The 21,605-nt window shown below is 34.1% G+C and overlaps 1 protein-coding gene across 1 annotated transcript; it reads right to left on the minus strand.

The window, feature by feature from the left end:
- Positions 1-7,371: 7,371 nt before the first annotated feature.
- LOC120352413 (probable prefoldin subunit 2) lies at positions 7,372-20,942 on the minus strand. Its single transcript, XM_039432752.1, has 3 exons — positions 20,699-20,942; positions 19,865-19,988; positions 7,372-8,009 (listed from the first exon to the last, which is right to left on the minus strand). Exons 1-3 carry the CDS (start codon positions 20,845-20,847, stop codon positions 7,803-7,805), a joined length of 480 nt encoding a protein of 159 aa, XP_039288686.1. The 5' UTR covers positions 20,848-20,942; the 3' UTR covers positions 7,372-7,802.
- Positions 20,943-21,605: the final 663 nt, after the last annotated feature.

The following is a 21,605-nucleotide window of genomic DNA, read 5'->3' on the forward strand; positions in this document are numbered from 1 at the left end:
CCTGTAGCGGTAAGAGAGTTGATAGAAAAAAGAAGAAGAACAAGAAGATCATGGCAATCAACAAGAAATCCAAGAATTAAAACAGAACTTAATAGAATTACTAATGAACTGAGAAAGATGATACAGGATGTAAAACAACATGATATCAATAAATACTTAGAAGAGTTAACCAATGAGTCTACTACAAATTTTTCATTATGGAGATCAACCAGGAAACTGAAGAGACCTCTTGAACAAGTTACACCGATAAGGAAGAATCAAGATTGCTGGGCAAGGAGCAATAAAGAGAAAGCCGATTTGTTTGCTGATCATCTGGAAAAGGTTTTCTCACCTCATGAGGAAACAATTATAGATGAGAATCCTCATCATATTGGAGCAGGAGTTATCACTCCAACATCTCCAAGGGAGGTAGAATATGAGATTAAAAATTTGAGCAGAAAGAAAACGCCAGGTTTCGACTTAATAACTGGAGAGATTCTACAGGAGCTCCCAAGAAAAGCAATTGTGAAGTTATGCCATCTCTTCAACGCTTCATTCCGATTGAAATATGTGCCAAGTTTCTGGAAGGTAGCCGATGTCATCATGATACCAAAACCTGGAAAGCCACCACATGATGTAACCTCGTATAGGCCAATTTCACTACTGCCAGTAGTATCAAAATTATTTGAGAAACTTCTACTGAAAAGATTAAAGCCTTATCTGGACGATAATGGATTAATACCAGCCCATCAATTCGGATTTCGAGATAAACATAGTACAATAGATCAGGTGCACAGAATAACAAATATTATTGAAAATAAATTGGAGGAAAAGAAAGTTTGCTCTGCAATTTTCCTTGATGTAGCACAGGCTTTCGACAAAGTATGGCATTCAGGATTGTGCTACAAAATGAACCAGTTCTTACCAACAGAATACAGTCTGATACTGAAATCATATCTTCAAGACCGTTATTTCAGGATAAAACAAGATGATGCTTTTTCATCTCTCAGAGAAATCAGGGCTGGAGTTCCTCAAGGAAGTGTGCTGGGTCCCCTCTTGTACCTCCTATACACATCTGATATACCTCAACCCGAAAACGTAACAGTAGCAACATTTGCTGATGACACAGCAGTTTTATCAGTTGGTGAAACTGTTGAAGTTTCTACAGAGAAATTGCAGGTGGCAGTCAACAGAATCAATGTTTGGACAAAACACTGGCTTATAAAATTGAATGAAGCAAAATCAGTTCAAGTCAACTTTACAAACAGAAGAGTTCAATATATCCCCTCAACACTCAATGGGAATATTGTACCCTACTCCAACACTGCAAAGTATCTAGGCATGACGCTGGATGCCAAGCTTAGATGGAAGGAGCAGGTGAAGAAGAAAAGAGAACAACTTCGCATAAAATTCAAGAAAATGTACTGGCTACTTGGGAGGACATCAAAGTTGTCAAATTATAACAAATTGCTTCTCTACAAGCAGATTCTCAAGCCGGTGTGGATCTACGGAATTCAACTCTGGGGCTGCACCCGACCATCCAATATCGACATCATCCAGCGCTTCCAGAACAAAGTACTCAGAAGTTGTGTAGACGCTCCTTGGTACATCAGGAACTCTGATCTCCACCGCGACCTGGGAGTGGCGACAGTCATCAGTGAAATCCAAAGATTTGCAGAAAAACATGAGAAAAGACTTCATCAACATGTGAATGTGGAAGCAATCCAGCTGCTCAACGTGCATGGAGTAAGAAGACTGCAACGCAGAAAGCCACACGAATTAGTTTAGTGCTAAAGTGTTCAATTGGAAGTGCAAAGGCAGAATACTGTATCCTTTTATGCTAAAAATAATCTTTATTTAATCCTTGACCAATATAGAAGGCTTAACCAATGGGTTTTACCTTCACAAACAATATTCTTATCAATTTATGTCAAAATAGAATAGCTTATTAGTCTTTAACTAGGTGCTATAAAAATCAAGAAAAAAAAAACTTTGTCTTATCGTTTGTAAGTATTGAGATGTGACCTGGTTTCCTTAGTTTTATTTATTCTAGTGGTTTGAATTAGCTATTTTTTTCTATTGACATGTTTGCTGTACCTAGTAGCTCAAACTCACTGCCGGCGCACAAGTTTTCTTTGCCGGTAGTGCCATTTTGTAAGTTAAAATATTTATTTTATCAATCTGTATTATTTTATGGCAAATAAATGAATTTGAAAACCAGAGAAATTATTATTAACTATATCTGAAAATACAAACTGCTGTACAACTAACCAAGCACATAGGAAGTCCATATTGAGATATAAAATACTGATTGTTGGATATTTTTCATAAAAATATAGTGCATCAGATCAAACTAAGACTAAGCACACCTGAGGAGGCGCGGCTTGGTGATACAAAGTGTTGATCTTATGGAGATTGCCTTAGCACACCGTTCCACGCCATGCCCGATTCAGTGTGTGTGAGTTCTTCCATTCAAACCAATATAAGCAAGAAGCACCTGGATGCAAAATGCCGCATCGCGCCTCCTAAGATGTGCATCCAGCTAAAGTTTGTCATGAGATGCATTAACTATTTGGCGGTACAAAGTTCACCGGGCCAGCTAGTTTATTATATTAACTTATGTCTATTATACCTTTGGCTAAGTTATTTGGTTCTACTTTTTTTCCGTTCAACCATATTCTCATCACTTTGATCGTACAAAACTGGAAAATTGCGTATCTCTTCAATAAGTTTTCACTCTCTATGTTAAACGAGCCCGCACCGTCAAAAAGTAAATTGAATTAGTCGGTGACGGCGCAGGCTCGGCTCGGGCAACAAACACGGTGACGGTGCTGACGCGGTGCAGTAGTATGTGTCCGTACACGTTTGAAAGCATTTGTTTTCCCACTCGCCGTAGTACGTCCGACACTCGGCCGTACCGCGGCGCGGGCCGGGCGGTTATGTGTTTCCCGGTCATAAATCTAACGAATAAAGGTCGGGGCACATATAACCGCACCGAACCCGTGCCGAGGTACGACCGAGCTACGTCCGCGACACGGTGATGATGGTAGGAGAACACACATATCCGTGCGACAGCCGAGCAAAAGCAGTGTCTCAGTTCTGTAGTGCTACTGTGCTCTGATTTCTGAATGGGCTAAACTATTATTAATAATATAACACTGTCAAAATCTTCTTACATATGATTTAAATTTATATTTTCCATTATTAAATTAATTACCTGTAGACACAGAACATGAGTACCATAGTGCTGGTATATTTCGGTGCATAACAATACCACAATGCAAATACAATAAATTTTATTTCCATTAATATACAAATAAACAATCTAATCAATAAAATGTACATACCTAATATTTAAAAATACAAATACAATATATGAAATTTACTACAAATATAAATAAATTGCATTTTTTCAGAAATTAACCTACTCAACTATGGAAAACCCATGTTCTAGAGCAGGTCATGTAGCGGAAATATATATCAGCAATAAAATTGTTATCTTCTGCCTTATGTATTGAGCCACAAATGGCGACCACGTGCTCTCCTAAAATTGAAAAATTGAAGATTTCTGTTATTTGTTGTAACATGTGCTCTGAACATATTGTATTAATAAGAATATGGATGCTCGAGAGCTAGAATAATAAAAAGAACAGTTTCTCGAAACTATTGAGAATACATTTGAATAGCCTACCTAGCCAGAGGACAGTGGTAATTCTTTTCATAATAGTTGAAACAAAATTAATTCTTTCCTAGAAACTTGCTAACAATATTCTTAACGTTATTCACAGGCACGCTTACAATAGAAACCACATGGCCCAATGTGTTTTGTGTTAACCCTTGTATATAGCTATAGCATAAGTTGATGGTAGGTATATGTAGATGGTATATAGCAATATAGATATATAGTTATGAGAGTAGTAGAATATAGATATTATGTAGTTTACAATGTTACCACGTGGTTAGCATATGAATATTATTGAAGCAATTATTTGAATAAACATGATATGAGTAGATGTCTATATAAATTAGGTCATAAAGTAGGTTAGGCTATGTATAAATTATTCAAAAAATATATTTTGTACAATGAATTATGATTTAATAATAAATTATTATATGCTAAGTAAGTTAGTTGAATCCGGATTCTTAGGCTAAGGGTAAATTTGTAAATAGAATTAGGTATGTTTGATTGAAACATGTTGACAATTAGTATAGTTATACAATGAGTATAAGAAACCTGCTTAATTAATAAAAGTATCTCATTAATTTGATTTATTCAATTGAATTGTAATGATGTACTGTATGAAATTGTATTTTGTTCATTTCATGTATTTATTATTGAAGTATTTCCCATAGATTAATAAAATTGATTACTGTATTAATCAAATTCGATGAGTATGTATTTAATTGTCAGTATCCAAACTTCAGAGTTTAAAAGAATATTGGTAAAATGTATGATATCATTTGTTTTAATAATCAAGGGGAGCCATAGTTCAAAATGATATATCATAATGAGCATTAGAGTAAATTCAAATTGATATTTGAATTCAGTTTGTAAGCTGAATATTTGGCTGAAGAGTTTGAGTGTAGGCGGAGCTAGAAGGCGAAGGGTGATGAGGGGTGGAAAATCGTGGTGCTGGTATATAAGCAGGCAGACCATGTCTTGTGAGCTTAGTCTCTTGGATTTTGGACAGTGTTCAGTGTAGGAGTGATCCTTTGGTTTCAGGCTTCAATTATCCTATAGGGAATTGACTGAACCAGGTAAAGTTTGTATTTAGAATTTTCAATTTTCTAAATCTCAAATCCACACCACCCCACCCTAAAAAGCCCAATAAGTTTATTGAATTTTATAGCATCATAGTAAAGAGCAAACTTAATTATTACTTCTTTTAAATTCATATCTATAGACACAGTCTTAATTAATTTCTTGAAGCTTATAGTTGAAATTTTCTTCTAAGCACAAACAATAGTTTATTGAAGCAAGGCTCCCCTAATCACAATCATTCTTTGAAATTTATTAATTCTTTTATTTTTGACTGTAATCGTATTTTTAACTAGTGGTGCTCAATATTTTGATTTTATATTTTACTCTTAAAATAATCTGGTAAATAGGAACTGTTTGTTAAATTTTTACTTTCCTTGCCCTATTACCATAGGTAAGGAAAGTATTGCTTTCCGAAAAAAAGGTACCCCAATATTTCTAAATTTCTATATGTTTCTAGGTCCCCTGAGTCCAAAAAAGTGGTTTTTGGGTATTGGTCTGTATGTGTGTGTGTGTGTGTGTGTGTGTGTGTGTATGAGTGTATGTGCGTCTGTGTACACGATATCTCATCTCCCAATTAACGGAAAGACTTGAAATTTGGAACTCAAGGTCCTTCCCCTATAAGGATCCGACACAAACGATTTCGATCTAAATCAATTAGAGATGGCGGCTAAAATGTTGTCAAAAACAGGGTTTTTCGCGATTTTCTCAAAAACGGCTCCAACGATTTTGATCAAATTTATACCTAAAATAGTCATTGATAAGCTCTATCAACTGCCACAAGTCTCATATCTGTAAAAATTCCAGGAGCTTCGCCCCATCTATGCAAAGTTTGATTTTAGATTCTCAAGTATTAGGCTTCAGATACAATTTAAACAAAAAATTCTAAGTGGAAAATATTAAGCATGAAAATCTCTACAAATTAATGTTTAGTAACGTTTTCACTTAAAATTGAAAATAAGCTCGAAATTCGAGAAAATGTTATTATTTCAATTGCAAACTGTTGGCAACTGTTGATTCTATTGAATCATTCACTATGAAGAAGTAGCAGACTTCGTGTGTCTCCAGTGTTATTGTCTTGTCACCAGCTGTCTTGGATCTTTGAATAGTAGACTTTTATGCGCGGGAACACTAGCGTCAGGTGATAAATTTTCATAACGACAAGGAAAGTTGTGTGAGTGCGCCACACCAGATTTTTTACTGTATAAAATTAAACTTGAACTGTAGTACTTTCAAAAACTCAATCATCTTGTATATTTTAAATTATTACTATATTTTAATCAATTTTTATAAATTAATTTCAATTTAAAGTTTATTAATAAATTCATAATTAACCTTTGTTTTGCCTTTCACTTTATACATTCCCTTAAACACGACCCTGACTTATCTCTCTTTATCTTTTTCTTCTAATAAAAACCAAAACCACAGTGTGAAGGAGTTCAGTATCTAACGTAATTAGTTTTAAATTTGAAATTTAAGACACAGTCACCTTCCTTTATATTTTTTGTGGTTCATTTTATTATTTATTATATTATGTCTATTATACCATTGTCTTAACTTATTATTTGGTTATAATTTTACTTCTGGTTTAACGTATTTTTCCTTTCAACCATATTTCTCATCACTTTGATCGTACAAAACTGGAAAATTCCGTACCACTTCAATAAGTTTTTCACTCTCTATGATGAACGAGCCCGCGCCGTCACCGTCAAAAAGTAAACTGAACTAGCAGGTGACGGCGCGGGCACGGCTCGGGCAACAAACACGGTGACGGTGCTGACGCGGTGCAGTAGTATGTGTCCCTTCACGTTTGAAAGCATTTATTTTCTCACTCGCCGTAGTACGTCCGACACTCGGCCGTGCCGCGGCACGGTCTCGGTGCGGATATGTGTGTCCCGGCCATAATGATTCAAGTTTATGCAGGAAACATTATGAGTGATGAGATTGTGTGTGAATGGTCTCGAAAAATGAAATACGTCAGTTGAAATGACTTGCGGAATCGTTGTGATGCATGACAACTCGGACTCACAGTGCTGGTGCAACCAAAAGCTTCTCCAGCAAATCAATTGGGATAATTTCGATCACCCACCATACAAACCTGACTTGGCCACTAGTTATAAGTTTTAGTAACTTATACCTTCTCCCGAAACTCAAGACATGACTATGAGGGCCGAGCTTCCAATAACTGCTGATATGTGGGAATCCAGCTTAATAGGGCCCGCCCTAAGGTAAATTTTGTGAAAAAATATTTGTATATCTTTCCATTGGTAAGGTTTACAGAACAATAAAGTACCTAATTGTATAAGTACCTGATTTCAGTAAATATTTATTTTTCAAACTGGATCCACCAATTAGAATAACCTGTCGGCCTATAGAAATCTGGCTAGGATTGAAATACAAAACAGGATTGAATTGTATTATTGCTGTCTTGGAGGGTAAAGTTACCGCGCAGCCGGCCTTCTCATACACATGACCCTCCCATACAATCAACTTTTTCAAATCATACAGGATCATAGATTAACAAAAAAGTAAGATAATAATAAAATTCTGGATTATCAAGATGAGCACGATCAAAATGGATCCCTCTTACAGACTTCATGGATGATTTATAATTTTAAAAAATAACTATGAAATGTTGCCAATCAACGTACTTTTTAATCCATCAGTTCTTATCTCACATTAGATTTCTGAAGCATTACATTAATTCGAGGCTAAGTAAGAACAACAATGAATATTACTATCACAACACAACGTTAGTAAAGCAATTTAAATAACATTATAAAAAAACGATTTTCAAGTCTCACGTTTTCTCCTATGATTGAATTGCTTGAAAACAAGAACTAATACTGTGAGAATTTCTATGCCGTGAAAAGTTGATTAGCTTAGAGATTTGTGACATCTCATTGGAAGAGTTTTAATAAGATAAAACAATGATGATCAACGAATTCACAGAAAATGAATAGTCCAATTCGTTGATATTATTCAAGCACTCGGTGTTCACTCGCAACTCTATAACGTTCGATCACATTGTTCACTTGTCCATCAATTATTATAATAATGTTATTTACATTGGATTCACCATGATGACGTTTCTCGAAGGTTCTGATTTCTTCTCCCCTCCTTCTTGGCTTGCTCCTCCACCCCCACCACCACTTCCTGAAGGACCTCCCATTTCTCTTTGAAATCGAATGTCGTATTTTTCTTTGTACTCGTTAATTTCCGCTCCTTTTTTTGTTAGCTGATCGTTCAGAGTTTCGATCAGGTTCTTCAACTGCAAAAGTAAATACATTAGTTTCCAACGAGATATTAATTAATAATAACCAACATATTACTTTTTTGTTATTTCAGCCTTATTCAAGTCTACCTGGCTGTATTGTAGTAACAGACCAATACATATGAGTATATAATCATTATAAATGTTTCAATAATGATTATAATAGTACTGATATAGATAAGAATATTGTAAATAAATGAATAGAATAAAAAAATTTTCCAATACAGCTGTAGAATTTGATGAGTAATAGTTTCCATCTTAAAATTTTACCAGTATGTAAGATTCATTTTCATTTTAAGGTGCTATTAATGATTTTCAAATTAGTGGTAATGGAGGTGTAACAATAGACTATTGCAATTTTGATAACTGTAGTCGTTTAAAAAGTTTCACGTAAAAGGTGCCCTAGGCTCAAGAATAGTATGTAGATATTATACTATCCTTGCCCTAGACCCAGGTACACTCTCTTCTGCAAGCCATTATTATTTTTAGCTCCTAAATTTTACAATGCTTTGCCCATCACTCTCAAACAGGCTGCATCAGTAACATTTAAAGCTATTCGAGAAGGAAACTTAACACTTGGTTTCTAAATCTTTCCCCTGAATACATAGAAAGCTTATTCCATAAAAATCTACAAATCAAATAGGAGTCTGAAATACTTGTAAGTTACCTAAACTTGTGACCGTCACTGTGGCGGCATTTGAAAAGTTATAACAGCAAAAATAGCAAAACATTGGAGGCAAACGTGTTTTGTTTTGAATGTCACACCTTTATGAGCGGATATCTGGAAAACTATAAAATTTGTTAAAAATCGTTCAATTTTGTATGGAAAAGTTATGTTCGTAAAATGCATAGTTTTCGAGTTTTATGCGAGAAACCAAAAAATGGTACTTTTTAACCACCCCACCCCCTTAGTACAGGTGGGGATATTTTATCTCTACTATCCTAAACAGATCCGCAGGGTCAAAACTTGTCTTCCAAACTTTTTCCTCTATAAACCTTCGTTAACTGAACTAACAGGAAGGAATTTCTTACAGGATAATAATATAAAAACAGGAAATCTACAATTGACGAATTATTACTACATGAACTAATAAACTGATAAACTTGCAATTTTAAGGTCAATACACATCAAATTGAATGCGTATGTATATGTGGGTGGGTGGCAGGCCTGATCTGACGGTAATAATACGTGGTTTAGTGTGCTTTCTATAATATTATTAATTTAACTTGTTTTACTTACAAAGTTATTTATTATTTGATTTCCGAAAAGTGTAAATAAAGTATTCTCAGAGAAAACTGAAATAGTTAGTGGCCGTATAGCTTTCTTTTCGTAAAAGACTTATGAACTTCTCTAGTTTTTAACCTCAATATTTGTGCCGGCTGAAAATTATAGTAAAAGTAGTGTCGTATAAGTTGTTTCAGTATTGTGCATGTTTGATGAACTACGTCTACTTTTGAGTGTTAGTCCGGGCGCAAATGTCATTCCTTGGTCATTTTTGAGTAACAGTCGTGGAAGATGCCTCAATTTCTTCATTAGGTCTAGCATAATAAGGATCGTGATGATGATAAGTCGAAATCACAGGCAAAAACCTCGGAAACAAGATGGCCGCCAAGATTTTCAGGGTTTTGCTATATCACTTGTATTTCAATAACCGTTCAAGATATTCAACCGTTTTTTTAGACGAAAATATTTCTAAAATCTCCTACAATTTTTGTCTTATAGAATTTTCCTCTAAAACGCATATTTTTTTAGTTATAACCTTCAGAAGCCCAAAAAACTTTTTCTCTAAATTTTTTCAAATATCATTCCATTATAACTTTTTTTGTGCAAGAGATACAGAGAAATTTTGAATCTGTGAAATTTAGAGCGTTTTTTTAACTTTGGAACGATATATCTTCATGAGCTGTACGTGAAAAAATGAGTTCTCCAGCGCCATCCAAAGAAAACCCTGCATGATTTCTGGTGCGTTTTTCCATACGCATGAGGTAACAAGCTAGAACTATAAAATCGATTGTTTCATGACTACTTTAAGATAGAGACTGCAAATGGTCTCAATCTCTTCGTTACAACAAGACGAATAAGAATATTGATGATGGAAACAACGAAAATATTCGACATCATTGAATAATACAAGATGGCGGTCATTATTGACAGAAATTTTTATATCGCTTGTTATTCAGTTATTGTGAGAGATATCGGACTGGTTTTACCACCAAAGTGTTTAAAATTAACCAAACAATGATGTTCGAGAGAATCATCTCATTTCGACCACTCTTTCCATTATTTATTCAACTTCAAGAACTTGAAACATACATTTTTCGGGGACAATATTTCACTTTCCACCCTGTATATGTATTCGCAGTAGACAAACACAAGTATTATTGGCACAGTGTTGTAGAATATTTCCAAAGCTTCAAAATGACATCTTGTTGGAGGCTGTAAGTCAATATTTTACGGCTGGAGTGTCATCGGAAAAAGAGTAAAATGTACTTTTTTCAGCGGAAAACACGCTTTTTCCACCAAATGCCAATCCCAACAATTAGAAAACCGTGTAACTCATGACTCCTTGAAGGTACAGACTTGAGAATGGTATCAATCTCTTTATAATGATGTGCAGAAAGAGATTATCAATGACGGCAATCTCAAAAATGTTTGTCATCATGAAAAAAACAAGATGGCGGCAAAAATTTGTCGATTTTCAATAAATCGTCTGTAATTCTAAAAAAAATTCGATTCTATAGTTCTAGCTTGTTACCTCATGCGTATGGAAAAACGCACCAGAAATCATGCAGGGTTTTCTTTGGAGAACTCATTTTTTCAAAAAAAGTTATAATGGAATGATATTTGAACAAATTTAGAGAAAATGTTTTTTGGCCTTCTGAAGGTTATAAATAAAAAATATGCGTTTTAGAGGAAAATTCTATAAGACAAAAATTGTAGGAGATTTTAAAAATATTTTCGTCTAAAAAACGGTTGAATATCTTGAACGGTTATTGAAATACAAGCGATATAGCAAAACCCTGAAAATTTTGGCGGCCATCTTGTTTCCGAGGTGTTTGCCTGTGATTTCGACTTATCATCATCACGATCCTTATTATGCTAGACCTAATAATGAAGAATTGAGACATCTTCCACGGCTGTTACTAAAAAATGACCACGGAGTGCCTTATTCATGACATTTGCGCCCGGACTATGTGTTGTGATGATATTATCGGCAAACAGATTACGAAGACTTATGATAAGATAGTCTAGCCTCCTACCGGCGATAGGACGTTTTGACTTTATCAGCTGTTGACATTGTCGTTTGTTTACACCTGTATCCTAGCAACGTTCCAAGCGCCACTTGTGAATTTCAAAATTAACCAATGCATGTTGACCAGGAACAGACGCCAAAAGTTAAATAATGACGAACAGGGTTGGAACTAAGTGATTTAAAAAACGAACTGGGTAACGACTTGGTGATAGAATTCGCGATAAATAACAGAAGTTCACTTGCGAGTATTGCAGATACATCAACGGACAATGCGGTGGCTGAAGTGACCCCGCATATTGTTGAAGTGCTGAATAGGCTGGACAGTGTAATTTCGGATAATAGTGACCTAAGGAAAACGCTAAAAGATATATCAGATGAGAATGATTCGATGGCGACGCTTCTGAAAGAAGAGAAGAATAAAAGGAAGGAGCATTTTAATGACTCATTAGTGTATAAGGAATGGGCTGAGAAAGAGAATAAAATGTTAAAAACTAGTATTGAGGTTCCAGAGACGGAAATAAAACTATTGAAAGATGATCTGCTGAACAAAACTGCGATAATTGACTTGATAAATAATCAAAATAAGTCAATGGGACGAGTAAACGGTTTTACTAAGCCTAGTGTGAACAATCCTGAAAATGATTTTATTAGTCCAAGAAATACGAATGAATCTAAAACTGTTTGTAGAGAGAATAATGAATAATAGATTTACTCTGCTTTCTACGGAAGATTTGTCAGCTTCTGCATGTGAGACGTATGTAAATTAATACATGATGGGAGCGGAGGACCACCAGTGTAAAACGCCAGTGAACCGACATGAAAATAGAAAACAGATGGGCATTGATGAAAGGAAAAATGAGACTGAAAACCTAACTACCGGTAGGAAGAAGAGAAGATTGACAGTTTTATCCGATAGTCAAGGAGAAGAACTAAGCAAATACCTGACTGATATAGGAGATGAATTTGAAATTTTTGTATATTCGAAACCAGGAGCAAAACTCAAGCACATAGTCCAGGACGGTTTTAATTTTATCAGTGATTTCACAGAAGAGGATTTTGTTGTTGTGATGGGGGGAACTAATGACTGTCATCATATTGAACCCTATCAATTGTCTGTACTTGAGTCAATGGAAACAGTTTTAAAATGTAAGCTGAAAACTAACATCCAGGTTTACAGTATTCCTCATAGATACGATGCACCTGAACTCAACAGAGATTTCTTCCATGCTAATTCCATTGTATCAAAGACTTTGAATGATTACTAGGGTGAACCGGGTCGTAGCTACAAGGATATAAACTGCTTGCTCAGGAGATGGCATTTCACCAAGCATGGTCTTCATCTTAACAGGAGAGGAAAGGCGGTGTTAGCAAATCATCTACTGACACAGGTCACAGAGCAGATTAACAGAAGAAGCTCCACGATGATTAGCGAGGGAGAACTATCAGATGCAACCCAGGCTCCAGATTTGTTACACAACTCTACGATTGAGATCAGTCATGACTCGCCCACACCAGCGCAACAAACAATCCCAGGAAATTCGGACTCACCTGATACTAACCCTATGAACTATGATGTTAAAGGAGTCAATGATAGTGACATGAAGAGTTTATCGTCGGATTCGGTTGATATACATTTTTTAGAAATGGACAAAATATACAAGATAATCAATTAAATGTATTGCGCTGGAATGTTCAAGGATTAGGTAATAGAATTGATTTTTTGGAAACTATTGTGCATGAGAATAATTCTGAAATAATATTACTGAGCGAGCATTGGCTAAAAAAAGATGATATGACTTATGTGAATGTTGATCGATTCAAGTTAGGTTCATATTTCTGTAGGACCAATAGAATTCATGGAGTGGCTATCTTCTTAAAAAATGAGCTTGAATGAAGGGAAATAGAAAAAATAAGAGATTTGTCAGTGGAAATGACATGCGAAGCTTGCGCCATTCGAATACCGGAATTGAATATCATTGTTGTATCTGTTTATAGGCCATATAGTGTTTTAACGAGCAATTTTAGAAAATTCCTAGAGCTGCTTAATGAAATTTTGAGTTATTTGTTTAATTTTAATTGCAATGTTATATTAGGAGCCGATTTTAATGTTGAATCAGAAAGCAGAGATGAACTATGTACCTTGTTGGCTAGTTTTAATATGTCTATTACAACTAGGGAAATAACGAGACCAAATATTATTAATATTAATTCACATGGATCGTGTATAGACAACATTACCACTGATATACATTTCAGCCGACGAGGACTAAAGTATTGCATACTATTTTCTTGGATCATTATGCCTTGAGTCTGAAAGTTAAAATTGAAAATAGGTCTTGTATCAATAAACAGAAAAACAATATTACTAAGACAAATTAGTGCAGATAACACAAACTTATTCCTGGCATATCTAGAATCATTAAACTGGATTTCTGTCTATGAGCTCGATGATATTAGTCATAGAATTAAAAATTTCAGAGCTTGTTTATGGGAGCGGTTATTATGGCTTATCCACTGGTGATAAGGAAGATATGCCAGAGTAGAGATTATAATAAATGGTATACACCAGAATTGCAAATCTTGAAAATAAAATGTCAACAATTATTTTATTTGTATAAAGATAGCCTTAGTGTCACTATAAAGGAGGAGTATTAGAAGAGTAAAAAACAATATAAAATAGCAATAAAAAAGCAAAGCTTGAATATAACAGTAAACTCATTTCGGATAGTAAAAACAAAACTAAAGCGGCTTGGGAAATAGTTAACATACATGTTTGTAAAAATAGTAAATCTTCAAAAATTGAATGTAATATGCCAATTGACGACAAAAATAGATTTTTGATAGAGTAGACAAGCAAATGAAAACTATTTCCAAGAGCAATTTTGATTCCAGGTATTATGTCAAGAAAATACCAAAACCAGTTACAAAGTTTAGCTTCAATCATGTTAAGGTTGAAGAGGTATTTGCTACTATAAATGGAATGAAATACAGTAACTGCTTAGATGTCTATGGCTTAAACTCTCTTATTTTGAAATTAGCTGCTACTAAGGTATCTGAAGTACTGACACATATATTTAATAGATGTATAGACTTGGGTATATTCCCTGATGACTTCAAAAAAGTTAAGATGATACCTACTCATAAGAAAGGTAACAAGTCGAAAATAGAAAACTACAGACCCATTGTATTGTACAGATATTTTCCATGATTTTTGAAAAGCTCCTCCACAAGCAACTAGCTGAATACTGAGAATAACGAATTGCTATCGAAAGATCAGTTACGGATTCAAGAAAAAAACTTGAGTACATGTGACAATGTGTTAAATCTAGTTCAGGATAATATAAGCTGCTTGGAACAGAAGAGAAAAGTTAATCTAAGGTCCTTCGATCTGTCACTAGCATTTGATACAGTGGAACATGTAAAACTATGTGATAAGCTATCATTCTATGGTCTTGACAGGGCAGCAGTGAATCTCGTTGGCTCTTACCTCAGCAACAGGTTACAATAAGTAATTGAAAATGGTAAAGTCTCAAGTGGAGAAGTAATAAGTTTTGGGGTCCCACAGGGATCAATACTGGGGCCACTTCTATATAAATGACTTGCCAAATTTCATCAATGAATGCTGCAAAGATACCCATACCTTTTGCAGATGACTTTGGATTAAGTATTAGTGGTACCTATTGATGAAAGTTTTATTGACACTACAACTGAGAGTTGCACAAAAGAAATTGAAGATTGGTGTGCTGCTAACACTCTTCGCCTAAACAAGCTTAAAACTAAAAACCTACAATTCACTTTCAACAGAAAAATTCAGTTCCTTTAAATTCCAGGGCTAAGACTTGACAACAATCTTAATTGGAAAGCTCATATCCTTGATGTATATGGCAAGCTTGCCAAGGGTATTTTCATGTTACGTAGGCTAAGAAATATGTTAGTCATGAGGTGATAATTAATGTATATTATGCTCATATTATAGTTATTTAGCCTACGGTATTCAATTGTGGGGTAATAGCTCAATGTCACCTACACTCTTCAAGCTTCAGAAGAAAGCAGTAAGAATAGTTTGTCATGTATCACCACTGGCAACTTGTAAGCCACTCTTCTTGAACTTGAAACTATTGAATCTTCCCTCTCTCTACATATTTACATGTTTGTTATATATGAGGAAGCATGCGCACAAGTGTACTCTGAATGGCAACATTCACGATTACAATACAAGAAGTAGGCAAAATATTAGAATTGACACTCACCATTGGACTACGGCTCAAAAAAATTGGCGCTACATGAATAATAATAAATAATAATAATAATAATAATATATTTATTTCCACAAGAAAAGAACAAAATAAACAAACAGCTTGTGCAAGAGTAAGAAAATAACCAACTACTTCTTAATACTAAAATAATGATAATGACACATAATAATGGAGTATAATACATAAAGGAAATTCATCACTTAAATATTAAAAAAATAAATAATAATACTGATAAATCTCCATTCTTGCCTACACTATACAGCTATAAATGAAAAATGTGTGGAAATAGTCAATCATGCAAGTGATAAAATCACGTCCGCATGATGGAGTACAGTTGAGAGCAATGCAGTTAGACAAGAAACAAAACAGAGAAAGCTGGCAGATACAAATTCAACAAGGAAAATATATGAAAAATTAATCTAATATTAATAATTATAATAATCTATTATTCATCACGCAGGACGAAAGAAAAACAAAAAAATATATTTCAAAAATTATATGGAACAAAAAAATGAATACAGTAGGAAAAAAAACAAAACATTACATTACCAGAGTTTAGGAATATAACGGAGAAGAATAATGAGCCAGTTAATAGGAAACAATGAATTCAACTCAAAACACTTTTTTTAAGAATTATTAAACAAACACTAAAACATTATTTAAATCTATTTTGAAGTGTGTAAAGAATATATTAATGAAAAAAAGAAAAAAAAAATAACATTAATCAGTTTGGCAAAATTGGAGCAATAGATCATTCGTCACTGGAAATTAAATCATAGGGTTGTACATGGTTTCAAGATCCTCTCGGGTAGCCATTAGTTCAAGATCATCAAGATCATCCTTAGTAGCCATTTCTTGATAATGGATTTAAGCGACTGTATTCTATCACGAGACCTGAAAACTATTTTGATATCATTGGGTAATTGATTGAAAAATTTAAGTGTAAGAAAAATAAATGACTTCCTAGAAAGAGTGCAGTTTAGCCTGACTCCTCGTAGGTTGTGATTTACCACTCCTCTTGTTAGATGGGGACCCTCAACCAAATCACAATAGTCCACTGTTACACCGTCATTTCCATTTATCAAGTAAAACATGGACAATACCTTGTGGACATACATATGTCTCAGCGGTAAAATCCCAGATTGGAGAAATAGTGGAAAAGAGTGGTCTCTATAACCCACGCCAGCAACTACTCTAATAAATGATTTTTGTAACTTAATTATAGGATCCAAAGTAGTGTAATAGGCACCCCCCCAACAACTCAAACCATATCTAAGTCTTGAATGGGCAAACGCATAATAGATATCTCTAAGTATATTCTGATTGCAAAGCCCCTTCAATCTGAACATTGTTCTGTGGTAAAAGTGGAGAGACTTTTTAAGGACTGATATATGTTGTTTCCAAGATAGGTTGTTATCCAGGAACACACCCAAATATTTTACTGTGGATTCCATTTCAACTATGGGACAATCACATTGGTCTCGTCTGCAGTCAAATGAGTGAAGAAGTATAGGATCTGGAAGGCTTTGACTCCCAGCAAGACTAAAAATAATATAATTCGTTTTCTGTACATTCATAGATAATTTATTACAAGAAAACCAGAGCGATCTTCTAACTGAAGTTGGATTTTATTGTCTGTATTATATGACAAGGCAGTGTCATCAGCAAAAGTAGTTATTTCCCCATTGAAGTCACCCTTAAATAAGTCGTTGATATATATTAAAAATAATATAGGTCCCAGGACAGATTCCTGCGGTACTCCATGACAGATTACCAAAGGGCAACTAATCTTATTATTGATTTTAACTGATTGTCTTCTTTCCTGAAGGAAAGTTTTAAGCAATGAGTAATGAGTATCAAGATATTTAATAAATTACCACTCGAGGTTAGAACAATGGATGAGAATCATTTTAAGTCCTATTATAAAGAAAATACTCATTCAAAAGTGTTCCTATTCTATTAAGGATTACTTCAACTCAGATTCTACACTAAGCAGGTAGTGTGTCGTTAAGTTTTTGTTATTTGTGTGCGAACTCAATTTTAGTTGCTGTGATATTTATATTCCAATAAAAGCTCCAGTACATTAATTATGTAATTGTTTATTTGTATTATATGTGTGACTTGTAGCCTATTATTTATGCTCTGTTTGTAATTTTTCAGCTACTGACGTTGTTATAACATTGTTCAATGTTTTCGGCAATAAAGATTTTGATTTGATTTATGTGCAAGTGCACGTTTGGTGTACTAGCACATGTGACCAAGTGCGTACGCAGATGAGTAACAAAATATGAACAGAGGAATAGTAACGGGTTGATAGAATTGGCTAACTCAAAATTCGCTGACTCCATGTTAAACTGCCGTATGGATAAAAACTGCTCTGATCACATGGTATTGATTCATATGGCGAGTCAGCGAATCCGAGTTAGCCAATTCTATCAACCCATAGTAACATTCACACTGACCGCTTGCAGTTGCTGGTTACGTTCAGTGAGAGCAGCAACATGAAAGTCACAACGTGTTTCAATAGCACTTTTCAGATTTTGTTTTTCTGCTCATGCATGATCCAACGTACACTTGCGCATAAAACGCATTCAATATGATCACCCCTTATATAAAATTTCTGAATTTACTGAGGGTGTTTCCAATATAGGCTTATTTTCATTGCTATCAATAAATTTACTACAATTTTTATAAAATTTGTTATTCAAAGTTTACGCAACAATAAAATCCAACCTATAGATCTTTCTCCAAGTGATTCCATAATTCTGTAATTGGTAGCACGTGCGACTCATGAAAGTAAGGTTGCTGGTTCAAGACCAATCAAACTTTTAGCCGGAAAAATAAACTCTGATGAAGATTATACACGAAGTTTTATAATATAGAATGAATAAGATTTTGACAGAATAATAAATTTTAAATGTTTCCTGGGCATGAGGAGATCGCATTTTCCTCACGGGTTACTGTTAGTTGATTATATTTAATATCGGAGCACCGAGCTTCGCTCATAATTTTTTTATTGATAAACAAAACACAATTCTCTAAAATGATCGTGTTTATATTTTACAGCTGCCTATACATCAGCTTATGAATTTCGGGGATACGATATTTTGATTTTCCACAGAATCACTCGCTCACTTTTTACTATCCACAGACGACGAAAGTCGCAGCTGTTTCAGCCAAGGATGAATTATCCTTTTAATGTCGTTCAGCGAGTTTTCCCAAGGATGAGACCTAGTGCAATCGAATTTTTATACCATAAACCTACCATGTTCCAAATTTTGTGAGAATCGTTAGAGCCGTTTCGAGATCCGTTGAACATAAATAACCAGATATACTAAACTATTAAACGAGCAATTTCTGTTTATATGTTCATATATCTGTATGTGACCGGATCTCAAAAACGGCTCTAACGATTCTCACGAAATTTGGAACAAAGTAGGTTTATGATATGAAAATTCAATTGCACCAGGTCTGAACCCTGGGATAACTCGCCATTAAAAGGATAAATACGTCGTTGGAAAAACAGCTGGAAATTTTGTCGTCTGTTGATGATGAAAGTGAGTGAGCGAGTGTATGTTTGTAGGACTGAGACAAAATTATGACTCAGCTGTTGAACTTTTGTATTCATTCAATCAGGTACTTAGTGGTGGTTGCAATCTCACAAGAGGAATAATCAATCGAGCAGAAAAAACTCACTTTTGTTTATTTCTCATTCTTTTAGAAAACATGTTTCTTTCAGAAAGTCCAATATAGTAACTAGATGCTGTTAGTGTAGAATAGTAAGTAGTATATTAACAAATATTGTAGCAAACATAGTGTATCATACTAAATCAAATTCATAGTACAACTATTTTGTAATTGATGACGAATTTGGTTTTGGAGTGTGAATAAATTGTTATTTTGATGAGTGATAGCATCTTAACCTAGATTTTGATTTGGACTGTTTTGTAGTATAAATTTGAAAAGGGACAGTTTTGGGCATAAGCCTGTTGTGCCTCCTCATATAACTGTAAAAATAATTTGACGACTGAAAAAATTAATAGACAAATATAAACTATAAATTCAATTTTTCGTTACAAATTTTCTTTGCTTTTACACTCTAAAGCAAAGCTCGGTCTCCCGATATTGAAAATAACCAGTTTTAGATATACAGAAATTGCTCGCTTAATTTAATAGGATAAATTTTCAAAACACGATTTGACAACGTTGAGGATCTAGAAAGGATAGCACTATCTGTTCTGTCGAATGATGAACAAGGACAGCAACACCAATGTTAATCAAATAAGCTACTGCCAACCGCAGACCTTACTATGTTATTTGGAGTTTGGAAAATCAGATTTACCTGATCACGAGTGGATATTAGGTTGGGGAGAACATCTTTGACAGTCCTTTGACATAATACTCCTCCGAACATTCTAAAACATTTTCTATCCCCATCTAGATCTTGTAGTGTTCCAATGACAATCCTGCAAGAAATTTTTTGCAATTAAAATTGTGTGTAAATCTTTACATTTTACTCGAGTATAATAATATGGTGACTGTGACTCGATGATGAGACTAGACAGGAATGTTAAGTTGAAAATTATGACAAAGTAAATAGTTTGTTTTTATGGCTTAACTTAACACCAGCGCAATGAAAAAGAATTACTATGTCCATAACATTAAATATATCTTCAACTGAGCTTACTTTAAGGATTAACTTCATTCATTTAGATACTGCAAAAATCGCAAATTCATTGAATCAGACAGAAAACAACATTTGCGCTTGAAAATTACAAAGCTCATATCCATCTGTGAGCAAATATAAGTTTTTATAGGAATAAGATGTTACACATATGAAACTGAATCATTGGAATTCGAATTATACGATAAAACTAAGTTAATGTGAAATTTGATAGGATATTTTGAAGAGTAAAAAAGACAAAAATAGCTTTTTAGATTGACAATGTGATGTGTGGGTGTTTAAGGTTATCACATGGTGATAAGTTATTAGGTAGTATAATTATTTATAAGACTACAAATTGTAAAATTTAAATTGGGCTCTCGCAACAGAAATTAGAGTGTTTAAAATAATAGATAATAACAAGCACATACAATCTAAATAACTATTCATTTAAAAAGTATTATAATAAAAATTGACTTAGCGGTAGGTTGAAAATGTGAATAAAATACTAACTTGTGTTCATTGAAATCCACTTCTACTTCAGTCAACTTGTTAGCAAGAAGTCTTTGTTCATTTCGTAGTTTCTGAAATCCATTATAGATTTCTTCATTGGATAATTGTTTCCCTTTTGCAGTCCTAACCTTCGTTGAATCTGTCGCCATTTTTCTCAATTTCTGTGAAGTGTGAAAAGTTTTATTTTTATCTTTGTTCTTTTATCCTCTTTTCATTGCGTGCGATTGTAGAATCAAGATTATCAAGAAGGCACATACAGACGCTTGCAAGACAAACCACTCTCTGTCTCATACAGCACCGTATCGCGCATGCGTTAGCAACGGGCTTTTCCCGTTCCATTCAGTCAGTTCTTTGAATGTAACGCTCTTTGTGATGATGGTTACCGAGCACTGTAACTGGAGCCAATCGTCATTCTATTTGATGAAGATATTATTATCCAATGATGATTTATCATTAAATTCAATATAATAATCAATATATTATCATTTTATTTAATAAAAGAAAGAGTACTTTTGAAAAATATAATTAATAAAATATAACAGTTGTTATTTAACTGATGTTAAAAAACACTATAACTAAGTCAGCATATTGTCATTTCAAAACAAAAACCGAAACCTCAACCTCCCCTTTTACATTTAAAACATCAATTAACATAACTATTTGAAAAACTTCTAATCCCTTCCAGCATATTGCAATTTCAAAGCAAAATCCTAACCTATCTTTCCACCTTTGAAATATCAAAAAGCATAATTTTTTTTTTTTTTTTTGCTTTAAATAATCTCTATATGCTACTACAATACGAAATTTTCGCTTGGTAAAGTACCTATCAGACGTTTAAACGTTGTTTAGTGCATGTTTCTGTGTTTGAAATTTAAATATTTTACGCCGTATAACTGTGATATAGAAT

The sequence above is a fragment of the Nilaparvata lugens genome, chromosome 7 (assembly GCF_014356525.2).
Source record: "Nilaparvata lugens isolate BPH chromosome 7, ASM1435652v1, whole genome shotgun sequence".
NCBI lineage: Eukaryota > Metazoa > Arthropoda > Insecta > Hemiptera > Delphacidae > Nilaparvata > Nilaparvata lugens.

What these genes read in the sequence shown, in the direction of transcription:
- LOC120352413 (XM_039432752.1), bottom strand. Translation starts at nt 20,847, where the DNA reads ATGGCGACAGATTCAACGAAGGTTAGGACTGCAAAAGGGAAACAATTA. An exon ending in GTGGATTTCAATGAACACAA is followed by an intron (nt 19,989 to 20,698) that starts GTTAGTATTTTA and finishes AATTTCTTGCAG; the next exon opens with GATTGTCATTGGAACACTAC. An exon ending in TAATATCCACTCGTGATCAG is followed by an intron (nt 8,010 to 19,864) that starts GTAAATCTGATT and finishes TTACTTTTGCAG; the next exon opens with TTGAAGAACCTGATCGAAAC.